This window comes from Hylobates moloch, unplaced genomic scaffold (assembly GCF_009828535.3).
Source record: "Hylobates moloch isolate HMO894 unplaced genomic scaffold, HMol_V3 SCAFFOLD_2, whole genome shotgun sequence".
Lineage (NCBI taxonomy): Eukaryota > Metazoa > Chordata > Mammalia > Primates > Hylobatidae > Hylobates > Hylobates moloch.
Window position 1 is genome coordinate 107,481,103 of NW_026652277.1, and position 19,164 is coordinate 107,500,266.

At 43.0% G+C, this 19,164-nt stretch overlaps 1 protein-coding gene and 1 pseudogene across 4 annotated transcripts in view; one reads left to right on the plus strand and one right to left on the minus strand.

Moving 5' to 3' along the window:
* Positions 1-19,164, minus strand: part of MDN1 (midasin AAA ATPase 1) — a 181,298-nt gene that overhangs the window by 141,822 nt on the left and 20,312 nt on the right. For 3 of the 4 annotated variants that reach the window (XM_058435399.1, XM_058435400.1, XM_032155328.2), the window contains exons 3-9: positions 13,452-13,676; positions 12,979-13,086; positions 12,634-12,826; positions 9,044-9,286; positions 8,665-8,796; positions 5,720-5,823; positions 2,889-3,003 (exon numbers count right to left, since the gene is read on the minus strand). In XM_058435399.1, the coding sequence (XP_058291382.1) occupies positions 2,889-3,003; positions 5,720-5,823; positions 8,665-8,796; positions 9,044-9,286; positions 12,634-12,826; positions 12,979-13,086; positions 13,452-13,676 (1,120 nt within the window). The remainder of the gene's footprint in view (positions 1-2,888; positions 3,004-5,719; positions 5,824-8,664; positions 8,797-9,043; positions 9,287-12,633; positions 12,827-12,978; positions 13,087-13,451; positions 13,677-19,164) is intronic. The other variant, XM_058435398.1, reaches the window with a different exon arrangement.
* Positions 15,454-19,164, plus strand: part of LOC116474391 (mitochondrial import inner membrane translocase subunit TIM14-like) — a 6,395-nt pseudogene continuing 2,684 nt past the window's right edge.

The window sequence follows — 19,164 nt, forward strand, 5'->3', positions numbered from 1 at the left end:
GCACACACCTGTAGTCAGTCCCAGCTACTTGGCATGCTGAGGTGGGAAGATCACCTAAGCCTGAGAGGTTGAGGCTGCAGTGAGCTGAGCACCACTGCAGTGCACCACTGCACTCTAGCCTGGGTGACAGAGTAAGACCTTTTCTCAAAAAATAAAATAATAATAATAATAAGATATAAAATCAGTTAAGCTGGGTGTGGTGGCTCACGTCTATAATCCCAGCACTTTGGGAGGCTGAGGTGTGTGGATCACAAAGTCAAGAGATCGAGACCATCCTGGCCAACATGGTGAAACCCTGTCTCTACTAAAAATAAAAAAATTAGCCGGACGCGGTGGCTCACGCTTGTAATCCCAGCACTTTGGGAGGCCGAGGCGGGCAGATCATGAGGTCAGGAGATCGAGACCACGGTGAAACCCCGTCTCTACTAAAAAATACAAAAAATTAGCCGGGCGTGGTGGCGGGCGCCTGTAGTCCCAGCTACTCGGAGAGGCTGAGGCAGGAGAATGGCGTGAACCTGGGAGGCGGAGCTTGCAGTGAGCCGAGATCACGCCACTGCACTCCAGCCTGGGCGACAGAGCAAGACTCCGTCTCAAAAAAATAAATAAAATAAAAAAATAAAAATAAAAAATAAAAAAATTAGCTGGGCGTGGTGGCATGTTGCGGGAAGTCAGGGACCCCAGATGGAGGGACCGGCTGGAGCCACGGCAGAGGAACATAAATTGTGAAGATTTCATGGACATGTATCAGTTCCCAAATAATACTTTTATAATTTCTTATGCCTGTCTTTAACCTCTTAATCCTGTTATCTTCGTAAGCTGAGGATGTACGTCACCTCAGGACCACTGTGATAACTGTGTTAACTGTACAAATTGATCGTAAAACATGTGTGTTTGAACAATATGAAATCAGTGCACCTTGAAAAAGAACAGAATAACAGCAATTTTTAGGGAACAAGGACAGACAACCATAAGGTCTGACTGCCTGCAGGGTCAGCCAAAAAGAGCCATTATTTTTCTTCTTGAAGAGAGAGGCTATAAACGGATGTGCAAGTAGGGAAGATATTGCTAAATTCTTTTCCTAGCAAGGAAGATTAATATTAATACCCTGGGAAAGGAATGCATTCCTGGGGGAGGTCTATAAACAGCCACTCTGGGAATGCCTGTCTTATGCGGTTGAGATAAGGACCGAGATACACCCTGGTCTCCTGCAGTACCCTCAGGCTAACTAGGGTGGGGAAAAAACTCCGCCTTGGTAAATTTGTGGTCAGACCAGTTCTCTGCTCTTGGATCCTGTTTTCTGTTGTTCAAGATGTTTATCAAGACAATACGTGCACCTCTGAACATAGACCCTTATCAGTAGTTCTGCTTTTGCCCTTTGCCTTGTGATCTTTGTTGGACCCTTATCAGTTGTTCTGCTTTATGCCTTTTGCCTTGTGATCTTTGATAAACCCTTATTAGTAGTTCTGCTTTTTGCCTTTTGAAGCATGTGATCTTTGTACCTACTCCCTGTTCTTACACCCCCTCCCCCTTTTGAAACCCTTAAAAAACTTGCTGGTTTGAGGCTCAGGTGGGCATCATGGTCCTACCGATATGTGATGCCACCCCTGGCAGCCTAGCTGTAAAATTCCTCTGTTTGTACTCTTTCTCTTTATTTCTCAGCCAGCCAACACTTATGGAAAATAGAAAGAACCTATGTTGAAATACTGGGGGCGGGTTCCCCCAATAGTGGCATGCACCTGTAACCCTAGCTACTCAGGAGGCTGAGGCAGGAGCATCACTTGAATATGGGAAGCGGAGGTTGCAGCGAGCCAAGATCGTGCCACAGATTACCATTCTGGGCGACAGAGAAAGATTCCGTCTCAAAAAAAAAAGAAAGAAAAGAAAATGTAGGAAAAAATATTTGAAGTTTGTGGCCAGGCACAGTGGCTCACAACCTATAATGCCAACACTTTAGGAGGCCAAGGCAGGCAGGTCACCTGAGGTCAGGTGTTTTGAGACCAGCCTGGCCAACATGGTGAAACCCCATCTCTACTAAAAATACAAAAAAAATAGCCAAGGATGGTGGCGGGCACCTGTAATCCCAGGTACTTGGGAGGCTAAGGCATGAGAATTGCTTGAACCAGGAGGCAGAGGTTGCAGTGAGCCGAGATCATGCCATTGCACTCCAGCCTGGGCAACAAGAGCGAAACTGTTTCAAAAATAAAAATAAAAATAAAAAATTGAAGTTTGTTTGGTATCACATATCTACCTATATACCTACATCAATAAAGGGAAAAGCATCTCTTCCATGTCTGAATGACCACTGACAATGCTTTGTCTGCCACTCTCCTAGATAAAGCACTGGGGAAGGGAAATCTTCCAAGTGAGACATACAAGGGAAGTGGGGCATGAGCGCAGTCAAGTGTAATATACTTCTTACTGATCTAGGATAACCACAATACTAGAAACTGAATCAATGTAGAAAACCTATAAAGTAACTTACCTTAATTCTCATTAATGCCTAGATCAAAATGTCCATTAAGTGTGAAAGACATTACTTCGAATCAACTTAGTAAAATGATCCCTTGTAGACAACTGGGAAAATTTGAATATTTGAATCTAAGAATTCAATGATACTGAGGAATTACTGTTCATTTTACTGTGTATAATAATGTTATTGTGCTTATATATGAAAATGCCATTAAATTTTTAGAGATATATGCTGGGAGTTTGCTTTCAAATATATTAGCACAGAAAAAATAATAGATGAAGCAAATACAGTAAAATACTAGCACACAGACTGTAAAATTTAGGTTGATGAGGGTTCTGGTGGTTTATTATACTATTTCCTATTTCACGCGGGAGCCACTGCACCTGGCCAGCATTGATACTTTCTAAGACCCACGTACCTCATTCAGTTCTCTCTTATCCAGGTTATCCAGGTGAATTTTGGTCCAATATTTGTCTAGCAAAGTAGCATGACTGTTTAGCGGTCGAAACCAATTTCCTCCACAGCTCAAGAGTCTACGTTTCAAAATAAAAAACACAGTCACACAAAATTCCAAATTTTAATCCTGAATTGTGCCTCTGGATATTACTTGCTGTACACTGTCTCACATAGGAAAAATATTCATAATCCCTTCTGTTTCCAGATACTACACTGTTGGACTTACAGGACAGATGACATATGAAAGGCTGACAGTTAACCCATGTTTGGCTCTTCTCCTAAGTAGTAGTGATAGTGCTTTAACCAAATACTTTCAAATCACTGCAAACAATTCTACAAGGTAAATGTTTTTATTTCAATGACAGGTTCCTCTTCCTTAAGGCATAAATAACTTCAGGAGAGAGAAAGCATAATCCAAGGCTCATAGCATTAACATTAAGTTCGCTGCTTGTTACCAGAAGCTACAGTACTTAAAACCATTAAAAATTTCCAGAAGAGAAAAAAGTAGAGAAGGAATATACATTAAACATACACTCTGGGGAAGGTACATGCTTATGCATAAGCCACTTAGTCCTCACAACTGTCCTGAGAGGAAGATGCCATTCTTTTCTTCTGACATAAATGGAAGAGAAGGAAAGAACGGCCCTTATACACTCAACTGTGACTGAAAATGGCAGAACTGAAACTTGAATTCAGGTTTATCAGATCATAAGTTTGTCTAACATCTTTCCACGATGCCCCAGGTCTTTCTGGGAAGTGTTTGAATCTACCAGGGAAGAACTTCACTATCTCTATAAATAAAATCAAGGTCAGCCAGGCTCAGTGGCTCATGTCGGTCGTTGGGAGGCCAAAGTAGGAAGATTGCTTGAGCCCAGGAGTTCGAGACCAGCCTGGGCAACAAATTGAGGCCTCATCTCTAAAAAAACATAAAATAAGACAGGCGTGGTGGCTCACACCTTCCAGCACTTTGGGAGGCTGAGGCAGGTGGATTGCTTGAGGCCAGAAGTTCGAGACCAGCCTGGGCAACATGGCAAAACCCCGTCTCTATTAGAAACACAAAAATTAGACAGGTGTCGTGGCACGCGCCTGTAGGCCCAGATACCTGGGAGACTGAGGCACAAGAATCGCTTGAACCCGGGAAGCAGAGGTTGAAGTGAGCCAAATCATGCCACACTGCACTCTAGCCTGGGCGACAGAGTGAGACTTGGTCTCAAAAAAAATTAATTAAATAAAATAAAAATCAAAGTCTATCAAAACTAACAGTGCCAGGTACAGTGGCTCATGCCTGTCATTCCAACACTTAGGAGGCCACAGTGGGAGGACTGCTTGAGTCCAGGAGTTAAAGACCAGCCTGGGCAATGCAGCAAGATCCCATCTCTAAAAAATAAAAATAAAAATTTGTTTTTAGCCAGGCATGGTGGTACACCCCTGTAGTCCTAGCTACTCAAGAGGCCGAGGCAGAAGGATCACTTGAGCCCAGGAGTTTGTGGTTACAGTAAGCTATGATCAAGCCACTGCATTCCAGCCTGGGTACAAAGCAAAACACTGTCTCTAAAAAATAAATAAATGTTTAAAACAAAAGTAACAGGATTGGGCCGGGCACGGTGGCTCACGCCTGTAATCCTAGCACATTGGGAGGCCAAGGCGGCGGATCATGAGGTCAGGAAATCAAGACCAGCCTGGCCAACATGGTGAAACCCCGTCTCTACTAAAAATACAAAAATGAGCCAGGTGTGGTGGCAGGTGCCTGTAATCCCAGCTACCTGGGAGGCTGAGGTAGGAGAATCGCTTGAACCCAGGAGGCAGAGGTTGCAGTAAGCCAAGATCACACCACTGCATTCCAGCCTGGGTGACAGAACGAGACTCCATCTCAAAAAAAAAAAAAAAAAAGTAACAGGGTCAGCTGGGCACAGTGGCATGTGCCTGTAGTCTCAGCTACTTGGGAGGCTGTGCTGGGAAGACTGCTTGAGCACAGAAGTTCAAGACCAGCTTGGGCAACACAGTGAGATCCCATTTCAAGAAAAAAAGAGTAATTGGGTCTAGGAAGGTATTCCTTGAATACTATCGGGTTAGCTCCACACTCCACGCAGAAGTGAATGTTAACTGAGGTAAACACTAATATAATCATTAACTATAGAATGATGTTAGTTTCACTCATGGGCATTTAAAGACATTGAAGAAGCTGTGCAGGTATAGACTAGCAGTAAGAAATAAACCACTGCCTTCAGGTAATTTTAAAATGTAGGCAGGAATATATACTAAGCATGCTCAGTTTTCGTGCCTTTGTTCATGCTTATATCCAATTAATGTTTCAATTGCCTGAAATCTACCTATCATTATCACCATCATGGCTAGCCATTAACTGGGCATTTATTGTGACAGGTCTTTAGTACCAGTCATCTCACTTATTCTTTACAGCCACCATTTGAAGAAGGTATGTATTATTAACCCCATCATAACCAGACAAGGTATACATAGGTACTAAGTACCAGTGTCAGGACTCAAACCCTGGGCTATCTGACAATAACCTCACCTCTGATTATTTTTTAAAACATGAAATAAGGTGAAGTGTTTTAAACTGGTTACTTATTTTTAAGTGGGGGGGGAACCTCTTATTTTATAAATCATCTTCATTAAAAATAATCAGGAATGAGAAGCTTAGACCTGTTATCACTTCCAACTAACCTTGCTTGAAGTAGACCCAGAGAACTCTATTACAGGACTTCTGGCTCAGCATGCAGACTCATGAGTAAGTGGCTCCAGAGTGAAAACAGAAAGGTTACTAGTACATACCTCCTGGTTGCAAAAAACTGAAATCCAGGTGCCACTTTCAGACAGTCACCTCGGCCAGGAATCAAGAGTTCTCCATTCTCCAAGAGAGGGATCAGCACAGAAACCTAAATCAGGTAACAATAACCGCACTGATAAAGTAAAGCTATTAAGACAGAAGTAATCAAAACAAAACAACCCTCTCTCAAAATGACAGATACACCCTTAAAGCAAACTTCAGCTCTCATAGTCCAAACTGGGGTCAACATGCAGGTGGGAACGTCTGAATCACCTACACTCCAGCACAATTTATACACTCTACATTCACAAGTGCCTCCTATGGATCACAGCCAAGCAAGACACAAGAATACAGACGGGACCAAGGCTTTAGAGCCTAGAGGCTGATGGGAGAGGGCAGGCATGCAAATTCCTACACAGCATAATCAGTGTACCCCAGGAGTATACAAAGTCATATATAAAGATAGAGGGGGTTCTGAATCAGAATAGAATGATTTAGAAGCAGGGCAGTGAAGTCTTCCCAGAGGTAGTGACATTTGCTGAATCTTAAAGAAGAATGAGCAGAAATTAACCAGGTTTGGTGAAAGAAAAATGGTACATACACTTCAGGCAGAAGTATGCAAGTGCATTTTTAAAAAACTGATAAATCTAAAAGCCATGGCACAAGAATTCTGTTATGTTTAGGGTAGAATGTGCATTAAGAAGCAGCAGAAAGATGTAAGGCTTAGAGATAAGTAATAAAAGGCCTCCTGTGCTGATTGAACTTTTTCATAAGAGTTATCGAGAGGCTTTTAGGCTGAGAAGAAAAGAAATAATTCCATTTCTTTCCAGAGGAAAAACGGCCAAAAAAGACACTATTCAGGTAACAAAGGCAAGATAGATAGGTAGATAAAATAAGCCAGTGCTAAGACAGTGGGATAAGAACAGAATAAAGAGATAAGGAAAAGGCAATAAACGATATGGAGACCAACTGAATGAGAGAAGAGGAAGCGGTGTCTAGGGTTTAGAGTGGTAGCTTGTGGAGGAAAAGGTGTTCCCTTTGTTTTCTTTTGCCCACAGCAAAGCGGTGGGGTTTTTTTTGTCTTGAGATGGAGTCTCACTCTGTGGCCCAGGCTGAAGTGCAGTGGTGTAATCTCGGCTCACTGCAACCTCTGCCTCTCGGGTTCAAGCAATCCTCCCACTTCAGCCTCCCAAGTAGCTGGGATTACAAGCATGTGCCACCATGCCCGGCGAATTTTTGTATTTTTTTTTTTTTTTTAGTAGAGACAAGGTTTCACCATTTTGGCCAGGCTGGTCTCAAACTCATCTCTACTGAAAGAAATACAAAAATTTGCTGGGCATGGTGGCACCTATTGTAATTCCAGCTACTGGAGAGGCTGAGATGGGAGGATTGCTTGAACCCAAGAGGCAGAGGGTGCAGTGAGCCAAGATCGCACCACTGCACTCCAGGCTGGGCGACAAGAGCAAGACTCTGTCTCAAAAAAAAATAATAAAATAAAATAAAATAATTTAAAAATAAAAATAAAAATAAGTAAACCTAATGACTTCCCAGATAACCTGATATCTGAAAAAAAAACCGCCCAAGAAGAAGGGCACTAAAAAGGAAAAAAACTCAACAAATATTTTTAAAACTAAGATGTGGTTTACATCTTAGTTTTATTTTTAAGTCTCCTTGGTAGGAGTCAGCCTTGGCTCTGGGCTTCTCAAGAAAACTGAGTTTCCAGCCCTGTAGAAGTGAACATTAAGACACCAGAATACAGTGATCAAACTGTGAGGCCCTGTCTGGGCCAATATCCCCAGAACATCTTTACCTCATCACACTCTAAAAACATTGATATAACACACACACTTATTTTCAGCTATTCCTTCCCCTTCATCTCTCCCTAAACACGCACACACACACATACGCAGGCACACACACACTCTCTCTCTCTCTCTCTCTCTCGTTCTTTCATATCCAAGACAGAAAAGTTCATATACAGTTAATTTGAGCAGGTTCACCTTAAAAGAAAATTAAAACCAACCAGGCACAGTGGCTCACACCTGTAATCCCAGCACTTTGGGAGGCCGAGGCAGGCGGATCACGAGGTCAGGAGTTCGTGACCAGCCTGGCCAACATGGTGAAACCCCGTCTCTACTAAAAATACAAAAATTAGCTGGCCATGGTGGCACATGCCTGTAATCACAACTACTCAGGAGGCTAAGGCAGGAGAATTGCTGGAGCCCAAGAGACGGAGGCTGCAGTGAGCCGAGATCGTGCTACTGCGCTCCAGCCTGGTCAACAGAGCAAGACTGTGTCTCACAAAAAAAAAGAAAAAGAAAATTAAAACCAATCTCGGGAAAAATCTGTCCAAAGGAAGAATATTTCATCCTGCAATACATTTTTTGTCACTTTTCAGAATACAAAGGCAACATGGATTGTCTCAATGGCAAATTTCATGCATATAGAAGTGGTCTTTTTACAAACCAAAATGCAAATCCAGCATATTTTTCTTAATTAAACAAAGGCAAGCACACTCTAATTACATCATCTCCTCCTTCACTTGTCCTCAGCCCACTCCTCTGCAGCTGCCACCACTAAGAAGCAGGATCTCAAAGTTCTCAATGTACATGTAACATGGCTGAGATGTTCCAAACCAGACCTGTTCTTGGAAAATGTTGATCTCACATTCAATTAAGGGAGAAAATACTACTATGAAACTGGTCACATAGTCAACTACTATAGGAAACAGCACAACCAAAATTTTATAGATTCTCTATCAAACAAGAAACCAGTCAAGTAATTCAGGACCGCAAATCAGATCAGGTAAGTAACCATGAAGTACCTGCAACATACTATGTCTAATCAAATACATTTTTGTTTAAATCATCACCAGAATCACTATTAACAAAATGCTTTTCCAAGACAGGAAAATATATTAAGGGACAATGAATTTCCTGAGATGACATACCACGTCTAAGGGGGCATAGTCAATATCCTCCAGAAGGATCCAGTGGCCCATTGTGGCTGCCTGTGTCAGGGTGCCAGGCTGCCACACAAATTCTCCAGGAACATCTGTGCAGCGATACATCCCCAAAAGCATCTGCAGAAAGAAGATAAAGTAATTACTGAAAAACCATACCTATAGTGGCAATGCTACATCCTTTAATTAACTGTTAATCTTCTATAGGTAGGTATAAGTAAGTAGGCACTTGAGGTTTACATAGGTTGGCCCCAACAGTTATAAGCAAGACCAATAACTATTCTTATATTCCCTTAGCAAAAGCAACATTTTAATGCAAATATTTACAAGCATGACAAGCCACCAAAACTTAACATTTCCTTATTACCTTACTGTCAGTCTGATCTCCAAGCTGGACTTTCAGAAGCTGAGGAGGCTTCGTTCTACCTGTCACTGTAGCTAAATATTCAACTAAGGAAGTTTTGCCACATCCTATTGGTCCTTCCAACAACACAGCATTCTGAGAAGCAACCGCCATAGCCAGGGTCTGAAGATTTTTGCAGACAGACTCAACCAGCACATAAGACCTAAGTGCCAGCTCCTGTTCACGTGAAGAACTCCTATTACTACCCTAAAGAGGCAAGACAAAAGCCATGTCAAGAAGAGTTCTTCCCCCAAGGAACGTAAGTTAATTTCTACAGTAAGCCTTCTACTAACCTTACACAAACTTCTTTAAGTAAATCAGTAGTACCAAAACTATAATAACAACAGGTATGTCATCTAAAGATCTCATGGGCATTGTGGCCCATGCCCATAGTCTCAGCTACTGGAAGTGCTGAGGTGGCAGTATCATTTCATCCCAGGAGTTCAAGGATAGTAAGCCATGATCACACCACTGCACTCCAGCCTGAGTGACACAAAGAGATCCCAACTCTAAAAAAAATAAATAAATAAATTTTTAAAAATAAAGCAAGGGGCCAGGTGTGGTGGCTCCAGCCTGTAATACCAGCACTTTGTGAAGCCAAGGCAGGTGGATCACCTGAAGTCAGGAGTTCGAGACCAGCCTGGCCAATGTGGTGAAACCCCGTCTCTACTAAAAATACAAAAACATTAGCTGGACATGGTGGCATATGCCTGTAATCCCAGCTACTCGGGAAGCTGAGGCTGGAGAATCACTTGAACCCAGAAGGCAGAGGTTGCAGTGGGCCAAGATCGTGCCACTGCACTCCAGCTGGACAACAAGAGCGAAACTCCATCTCAAAATAAATAAATAAATAAAAATAAAAATAAAGCAAGGATCTGACTTTTTTTTCTTTTTATTTTATTGGGGGTGAGGGATGGGGGGAGGGTATTCCATGGGAAGTAGGGAAGCAGAATTTGTTGGCAAATGTAAGAAAGTCTTCCAAAATTTAAGTAGCCAAAAAAGCTGATGCACAAAGGTGGAGAAGAGCAAACCTCATCTACTACTGTTGGATTTTTCTTTTATTCCTTTCCCCATATTCTAGGATTTCCCATCTAAGATCACAAATACACACAATACATTTAGGAGACAATCAGGGAAATATGGACACTGAGAGGACATCTTATGTTGTAATTTTTTTTTTTTTTTAAGGTATAGTAACAATACCAGGGATTTTTAAAGTTTGCCTCCTTTAGAGATATATACTGAAATATTTTCATATAAAATAGTATGATGCCTGGTATTTGTTTCTAAGTAATATAATGTGAGGAAGTCATGCAGAAATATAAATGAAATGTAATTGATAATTATTGAATACCCAGGTCCATGGGTATTCACTACACCATTCTTTCTACTTCAGAATATGTGCGACATTTTCTGTAACAAAAAGTAAAAAATAATATTAAAACACACCCAGTAAGTTTAATGAGAAAGAATTTCAGTTTTGTAAGACGAAAACATTCTCAGTCAGATGTGGTGGCTTACACCTATAATCCCAGCACTTTGGGAGGCTGAGGGAGGGTGGCTTGAGGTTAGGAGCTCAAGACTAGGCTGGGCAACATAGTGAGACTGTCTCTACAAAAAATGTGAACTAACGTATAAAGTAAAAAATGTTAACATGGTAAATGTTGTATCAAAACTTTTAATTTTTTTTTGAGACGGAGTCTCGCTCTGGAGTGCAGTGGGGCGATCTCGGCTCACTGCAAGCTCCGCCTCCCGGGTTCAAGCCATTCTCCTGCCTCAGCCTCCCAAGTAGCAGGGACTACAGGTGCCCGCCACCAAGCCTGGCTAATTTTTTTGTATTTTTAGTAGAGACGGGGTTTCACCATGTTAGCCAGGATGGTCTCGATCTCCTGACCTCGTGATCCGCCCACCTCGGCCTCCCAAAGTGCTGGGATTACAAGCGTGAGCCACCGCGCCCGGCCTTAAATGTGTTTAATAATAACAATGCATCCAATATACATGGGGGAAAAGGGCAATGATTTATAACTTTTAAGGGGTAGTAAGTTCTCAAATACGGCTGGTTCCCTAAAAATATGTGAAGATTAAATGAGAAATTCAGAGCTGGAAGCTCTTGAACTTTCCTCAGCGTTGTCCTCTCAGAAATTTAGCAGGCAGGCTGCACCGCAACTCTACCCTGCACTTCGGCCCCAGGGTCCCCACTGCTAACTAACCAACAGCAGGTCCATTCTAACCAGAATCTTTCCCTATGTTAAAATCCTAATGCCCTAAACATAATCTAGGTTGGGATACTGGTTACAGGATACGTGGGAGGTAAAGAGGGAGGGGGGAAGGGGATGGGTCTTCAAGACTAGAAAAAAACACAAAGAGCTTTGGAAGTACTGGGTGTTTGGTGTTATTTATATGAAGTTTATGAATAATCACTGACTACACTTATGACAATGTACATTTTCCTATATGTATATTACACTTTAATTTTTTTTTACTACTACTGACCAGAACCCAACTGATGGGTTCAAGAAATGACCCACAACTTATTCCAAGAAGAAAAGTGGGTGGGCTGGGTGCAGTGGCTCACGCTGAGGCAGGTGGGTCACGAGGTCAGGCATTCGAGACCAGGCTGGCCAACACAGTGAAATTCCGTCTCTACTAAAAATACAAAAAATTAGCCGGGCGTGGTGGCACGCACCTGTAATCTCAGCTACTCGGGAGGCTGAGGCAGAAGAATCACTTAAACCTGGGAGGCGGAGGTTGCAATGAGCCGAGGTTGTGCCACTGCACTTGCACTACAGCCTGACCATCAGACAAAGTGACAACTGACTGAAGACTGCTATGGAAAAAGAGACTGGCTCCCAGTAGTGCCAGACTTATGATCTATAAGCCTGTTCAAGTGTGGTCTCAAGCCATTCGTGGAAAGAAGCTTGTTGCATATGGGAGAGAGGAAGTTTACTAGATACTGGACTCTCATACAATGAGATAGTTCTGAAAGAAGAGGCTGCTGGGAGTTATCTCTAGACCTAGGCCTGTCGTTGCCACAGAGCAGTCCAAGGATCTCCAGCAAGTAATTCTGCCTTTGAATTACATCAACATAAGATCGTAACATGTGCTACAGAATTTCACACGGTTTTTGCAGCAAGCAAACAAGAAGATATATGGAACAGCTCTGCGCAAGTTAAAGGCATCACACAGGAACCATTAGTTTCTAATTTCATATTACACAGGGACAGGCTGGGTGCAGTGGCTCAGGCCTGTAATCCCAACACTTTGGGAGACTGAGGTGGCATGATCCCTTGAGGCCAGGAGTTCCAGACCAGCACAGACAACATAATGAGACCCCGTCTCTATAATTTAAAAAATTAACAAAAAATAAAAACAACAACAGTGGGAATATCAGGGGAAAAGCCCAACGTGAATTTCTTCTTAACTTCCAAAAATGGAGTAGCAATTTAACAAACTAAATTTAGCTCACACCTGGTACATAGAACCCAGCCAAAGACAGAGCACACTCAGTGTTTAGTAGGGGGAAGGGGACACACCCCCTACTGATAGCAACATACCAGCTCTCCAGGGGCTGGCGGCTGCCCAGGCAGCAGCACACCACAAACGGCTGTCACCCTAGGGGAGAGGTCAGATGAAACAAGATGTCCCTGTAAGTACTGCAGCTCCTTCTCCTTACGCCAAAGGGAGACTTCTGGATTGGCCAAAACCAAGGCCTTCTCCAAGTCCTGCAACTGGGCCTCTTCTAATAACCTGAGAGAAAGGAGAGTCTCGTCAATTACCTTATCGCTCAGAAATGCTATAGCAAGACCTGCAGTCACCTCTGGCCTGTCACCCCCAGAAAAGAAAACAAACAAAAAAAAAAGAAATGCTATAGCAAGACCTCCACGAAGGCTCCTGCTTACCTCAACCTGAAATGGATCAATTCATCACTATTAAATATCTTTTTAACAAATGATAACTTGTGCTCTTCATTCATACAGGTAACCAAAGCAAGACAATTGGCTGTATACCTAGGGAAAAAGAAAGTATGTAAATTCAGTTTATCTGCAGTTGATTGTAAAGAATAAATTTCACTAGCCAACTGAACACTAGAAAAGGAAATCTCAATTATTACAACACATTTAAGAACAGAAAATACAAGTCAGACACAATGGATTTACTTGATGGAACATGAAAAAGGTGAAACTCCATTCATATCATCTCATTTTCCTCTGCAATGACACATGATTAAAGAAAGGAAGTAAAACTCCAAAAGCCACAAGAACAAAAATAACAAATTTTAAATGGTTTCCTTTCCCTCCTGACACATACAACTCCACACATGCCAGGTACCATCCCCCCACTAGAAGTACAAAAAAGTCTAACAGCTACGCACCAGCGAACCAAGGTGTCATGGCTTCTGAGGAGAGGGACACACACACTCCAGTCCCAGAGCTCCCGGAACACAGACTGCTCCTGCTGCAGAAACTTGTAGGCTGCTTCCATTAGGTCCCGGAGCTTCATCCTCCTACGTCCATAGCGGACTGGATTAGCATCTGAACTCTCTAGGAAAAGTCTTTGAAACACTGGGGATGTGTCCTTGAAATACCTCAGGGCAAACCTTCAAACACAAATACAGACATCCCCAACTTAACAATGGTTGGACTTAATTTTTCTGCTTTGTAACAGGTTTATCAGAGTATTAAGTGCATTTTCAACTTAAGCTATTTTCAACAAGGAGTATCTATATTTTCATTGATTGGTGGGAATATCATAGAACACATCTCTCTACTCTGACCAAACCACAAAACAGAACTCCCGAGGGTCTGAGAACATAGGTTAATGAATGCTGAATCTACTTAGTCCTAAAATTGTATCCTGTTCAATTTCAGGAACCAGGACAATGGCATGAGATAATTCTGACTAAGAGGATACAAAAATCTAAAGTAATTACCTACAAAAGCAGGGGGTACCTAACATAAGTGTTTACAACGGAAAAGGCACTCATTTCCAACAAACATTTACTCAGTTCTATGAGCCAGATACCGTAGTTTAATAACTGGGATTCAAAACCAAAGAGATACTTTTCTTGAGGAGTTGTTTGCTGTCTAGTAAGGAAGACAGCCACTTTTAGAAACACTAAGAGACATACACACACAAGTCAACTGAATCTGGGGAGAATCAAGAAGAGATGCTGAAGGTACACCTTAATGAATGAAGAGGACAAGCCTGGGCAACATAGTGAGACCTCATTCCTACGGAAAAAAAAAAAAATTAGCAGGGTATGGTGGAGCCTGAAGCCTATTCAGGAGCCTGAAGCTGGGGATCATTTGCCAGGTTCGAAGTTCCAATGAACTACGAAGGTGCCACTGCATTCCAGCCTGGATGACAGAGCAAGATCTTGTCTCAAAATAAGTAAATGAACTGCAAACCCTTCGCCAGATTAAGAAAAAAAAGATTCAAATAAACTAAAATCAGAAATAAAAGACGGGGCTGGGTGTGGTGGCTCACACCTGTAATCCCAGCACTTTCAGAGGCTGAGGCGGGCGGATCACCTGAGGTCAGGAGTTCTAGACAGCTGGACCAATATGGTGAAACCCCATCTCTACTAAAAATACGAAATTAGCCGGGCGTGGCGGTGGCGCATGCCTGTAATCCCTGCTATTCGGGACGTTGAGGCAAGAGAATCACTTGAACCCGGGAGGCAGAGGCTGCAGTGAGCCGAGATCGCACCACTGCTCTCAGGCCTGGGCGACACAGCGAGATTCTGTCTCAAAACAAACAAATAAAAAAGGTGGGGGAGACATTATATTATATAACCAATGCCACGGAAATAAAAAATATTATTAAAACTTTGAACATGGCCAGGCACAGTGGCTCACACCTGAAATCCCAGCACTTTGGGAGGCTGAGGTGGGCAGATCACTTTAGGTAAGGAGTTCAAGACCAGCCTGGCCAACATGGTGAAACTCTGTCTCTACTAAAAACACAAAATTAGCCAGGTGTGGTGGTGCATGCCTGTAATCCCAGCTACTCAGGAGACTGAGGCAGGAGAATCACTTGAGCCCGAGACACGGAGGTTACAGTGAGCCAAGATGCACTCCAGCCTGGGTGACAAGAGCAAAACTCTGTCTCAAAAAAAAAAAAAAAAACCTTTGAATATTATAAAGAAATGAAAAATATGTACAGACCAACAAGTAACTAGTAAAGAGATTTAGTCAGTAATCAAAAACCTCCCACCAAAGAAAAGCCCAGACTGCACTAGAGAAAAGCTAGATGATTACACTAGGGAATTCTACCAAACACTGAAAGAAGAATTAACACTAATCCTAATGAACCTTAATGTAATTGGGTGGACTTTGAGTAGGCTCATCAATTGTAACAAATGCACTACTCTGATGGGAGTTGCTGATAATGGGGAGGCTATGCATGTGTGGGTACCGTGTGTATATGGGAAATCTCTGTACCTTCCTCTCAATTTTGCTGTGAGCCTAAAATGGCTCTAAATTAAGTATTAAAAAATAATTAGCATGCATTAGATGTTTGTTTTTAATTTTATAAAAATTTCTGGGCTGGGCGCAGTGGCTCACACCTGTAATCCCAGCACTTTGGGAGGCTGATGCGGGTGGATCACCTGAGGTCGGGAGTTCGAGACCAGCCTGACCAACATGGAGAAACCCCGTCTCTACTAAAAATACAAAATTAGCCGGGCATGGTGACGCAAGCCTGTAATCTCAGCTACTCAGGAGGCTGAGGCAGAAGAATCGCTTGAACCTGGGAGGCGAAGGTTGCAGTGAGCCAAGATCGCACCATTGCACTCCAGCGTGGGCAACAAGAGTGAAACTCCATCTCAACAACAACAAAAAAATTTCTGGTCGGGTGAGGTGGCTCACGCCTGTAATCCCAGCACTTTGGGAGGCCAAGGGAGGCGGATCACAAGGTCAAGAGATCGAGACTATCCTGGCCAACATGGAGAAACCCCATCTCTACTAAAAATAAAAAAATTAGCTGGGTGTGGTGGGCGCACACCTGTAGTCCCAGCTACCCAGAAGGCTGAGGCAGGAGAATTGCTTGAACCTGGGAAGGAGGCAGAGGTTGCAGTGAGCCAAGATCATGCCACTGCACTCCAGCCTGGCGACAGAGCAAGATTCCATCTCAAAAAAAAAAAAAAAAAATTCTATCTTAAAAAATTGTGTACACGGTGAAACCCTGTCTCTACTAAAAATACAAAAAAATTAGCCGGGCATGTTGGCGGGCGCCTGTAGTCCCAGCTACTCGGGAGGCTGAGGCAGGAGAATGGCGTGAACCCGGGAGGCGGAGCTTGCAGTGAGCCGAGATGCGCCACTGCACTCCAGCCTGGGGACAGAGCAAGACTCCGTCTCAAAAAAAAAAAAAAAAATTGTGTACAAATGTTCAAAAATGGACTGTAGTGGGTTTTGTTCTTGTGGTCGGTGTCTGTGTTGCTCTCTGATAAAGGTATGTAGTTGTTAGCTGCAACCTCTGGCCTGGGATGATTCACGTTCCTGGTAGAGGCAGGGGAGCCCAGCTGGAGCTGTGGCCAGTACAGTAGTAGCAGTTGGAATGATTTGCTGCCATGGGATTCGTAGGCCATTATGTTTTGCAAGCCATGAAGCATACGAAGCCTCAAGTAAAACAAGTTTTTCAAAGTCTACCAAAATCTGCCTTCAGTGGTAGCTATTACAGAGGTGGGTTTGAATTAAAAATGACAAAACAGAAGGCAGCATCAATACCAGGTCTAAGGCCTACTGCCAATAAAGGGAAAGTATGAGATGCTCATTAATGAATGATGCTCTTAAACAATCCAAGTAAAAGAGGATCTCCTTACACAGCAGCCAAAAGAAGAGAAGCTAAAGATTTATTAGAAAGTCGGCCAGGCGCGGTGGCTCACACCTATAATCCCAGAACTTTGGGAGGCCGAGGCGAGTGGATCACGAGGTCAGGAGATCAAGACCATCCTGGCTAACACGGTGAAACCCCATCTCTACTAAAAATACAAAAAAAATTAGCCAGGCGTGGTGGCGGGCACCTGTAGTCCCAGATACTCAGGAGGCTGAGGCAGGAGAACGGCGTGAACCCAGGAGGCGGAGCTTGCAGTGAGCCGAGATCGTGCCACTGCACTCTAGTCTGTCACAAAAAAAAAAAAAAAAAAAAAAAAAAAGGATTATTTATGGAAGTCAATTAAAAATGAAGTAGGTGGGAAAGTGGTCCGCCTAAAAAAGTGAAGCAAATGTATGATGAATTTTAAGTTCATATTAGTTTATGTATGAGTAGCAAGTTTTTATAAGAAAATGCCTAAAAGTTAAAATTTTTGAAAATAATTTAGTGCAAGCTAAAAATAAACAAAAAGTAAATATAATTGACTGTAGTGATGACTGCATATATTGATGAAAATACTAAAAACCACTGAATTGTACACTTTTATATAAACTATCCCAATAAAGCCATATTTAAAATGCATGCATATTAATGTATTTGTGTGTATACTCTGATGTGTGCAACAGTGAGAAAAGACATTTGGGAGAAAACATATCAAAATATTAATACCAGCTATCTTTGGAGGGTATGATTTCAGGGTGGAGAGGACCTTTAGCTTCCTACCATTCTGTATTGTTGAATGTTATTTGAATATATCACTTCTGGAACTAAAAGAAGAAAAAGGAAAATAGGTATTATACTATTAGCACATTATTTTCCTCACAGGGATACAGTGAGAATAAAGTAGTTCTTGGAGAGGAAGAAAAGTCTAAAAACAAATACAAGATGTTATCTTTAAGGCATTTCTAGATACAGTTTTTAACTAAAATGTGTAAGAGCAACTATTTTGCTCCCTCATTCTGCTGTATGGCCGCATGACTGGCCACATGCATACCGTACCTTACACATGGACTATATCTTTGAAAAGAAAGTGCATGCTCCACCACAACAATCCATCTGCTATCCATAAAGGCTGTGACTGGGCCCACCCACTATTGCTCTTACCAATCAAAAGACAGACAGCACTAAGCCGGGCGCGGTGGCTCAAGCCTGTAATCCCAGCACTTTGGGAGGCTGAGGCGGGTGGATCACGAGGTCAGGAGATCGAGACCATCCTGGCTAACACGGTGAAACCCCGTCTCTACTAAAAACACAAAAAATTAGCCGGGCGTGTTGGCGGGCGCCTGTATTCCCAGCTACTCGGGAGGCTGAGGCAGGGGAATGGCGTGAACCCAGGAGGTGGAGGTTGCGGTGAGCCGAGATCGCGCCACTGCACTCCAGCCAGGGGGACAGAGAAAGACTCCGTCTCAAAAAAAAAAAAAAGACAGACAGCACTGATGTGGGGCACGTGCCCAGCACAAACTAGCAGCAGATGCAAAACTGTAACCAAGAAATTAAGCTAAAATGCAATCCAAATAAACTGCACACTTAGAAACAGTAAAGCTGGGCCGGGCGCAGTGGCTCACGCCTGCAATCCCAACACTGGGAAGCCGAGGCGGGTGGATCACCTAAGGTCAGGAGTTCTAGACCAGCCTGGCCAACATGGTGAAATCCCCACCTCTACTAAAAATACAAAATTAGCCAGGTGTGGTGGCACATGCCTGTGATCCCAGCTACTTTAGAGGCTGAGGCAGGAGAATCACTTGAACCTGGGAGGCAGAAGTTGCAGTGAGCCAAGACCACGCCATTGCATTCCAGCCTGGACAACAGGAACGAAATTCCGTCACCAAAAAAAAAAAAAAGAAAAGAAACAGTAAAGGTGATCAATTTTATGCATTTTCCTACCACAACAGGAAAAAGTGTATACACATTTTTAAGAATGACACTTAAATTTTGTTAAAAACTTGAGCTTAGGCCAGGCGCGGTGGCTCACGCTTGTAATCCCAGCACTTTGGGAGGCCAAGGCGGGCGGATCACGAGGTCAGGAGATCGAGACCACGGTGAAACCCCGTCTCTACTAAAAATACAAAAAATTAGCCGGGCGTGGTGGCAGGCGCCTGTAGTCCCAGCTACTCGAAAAGGCTGAGGCAGGAGAATGGCGTGAACCCGGGAGGCGGAGCTTGCAGTGAGCCGAGATTGCACCACTGCACTCCAGCCTGGGCAACAGACCAAGA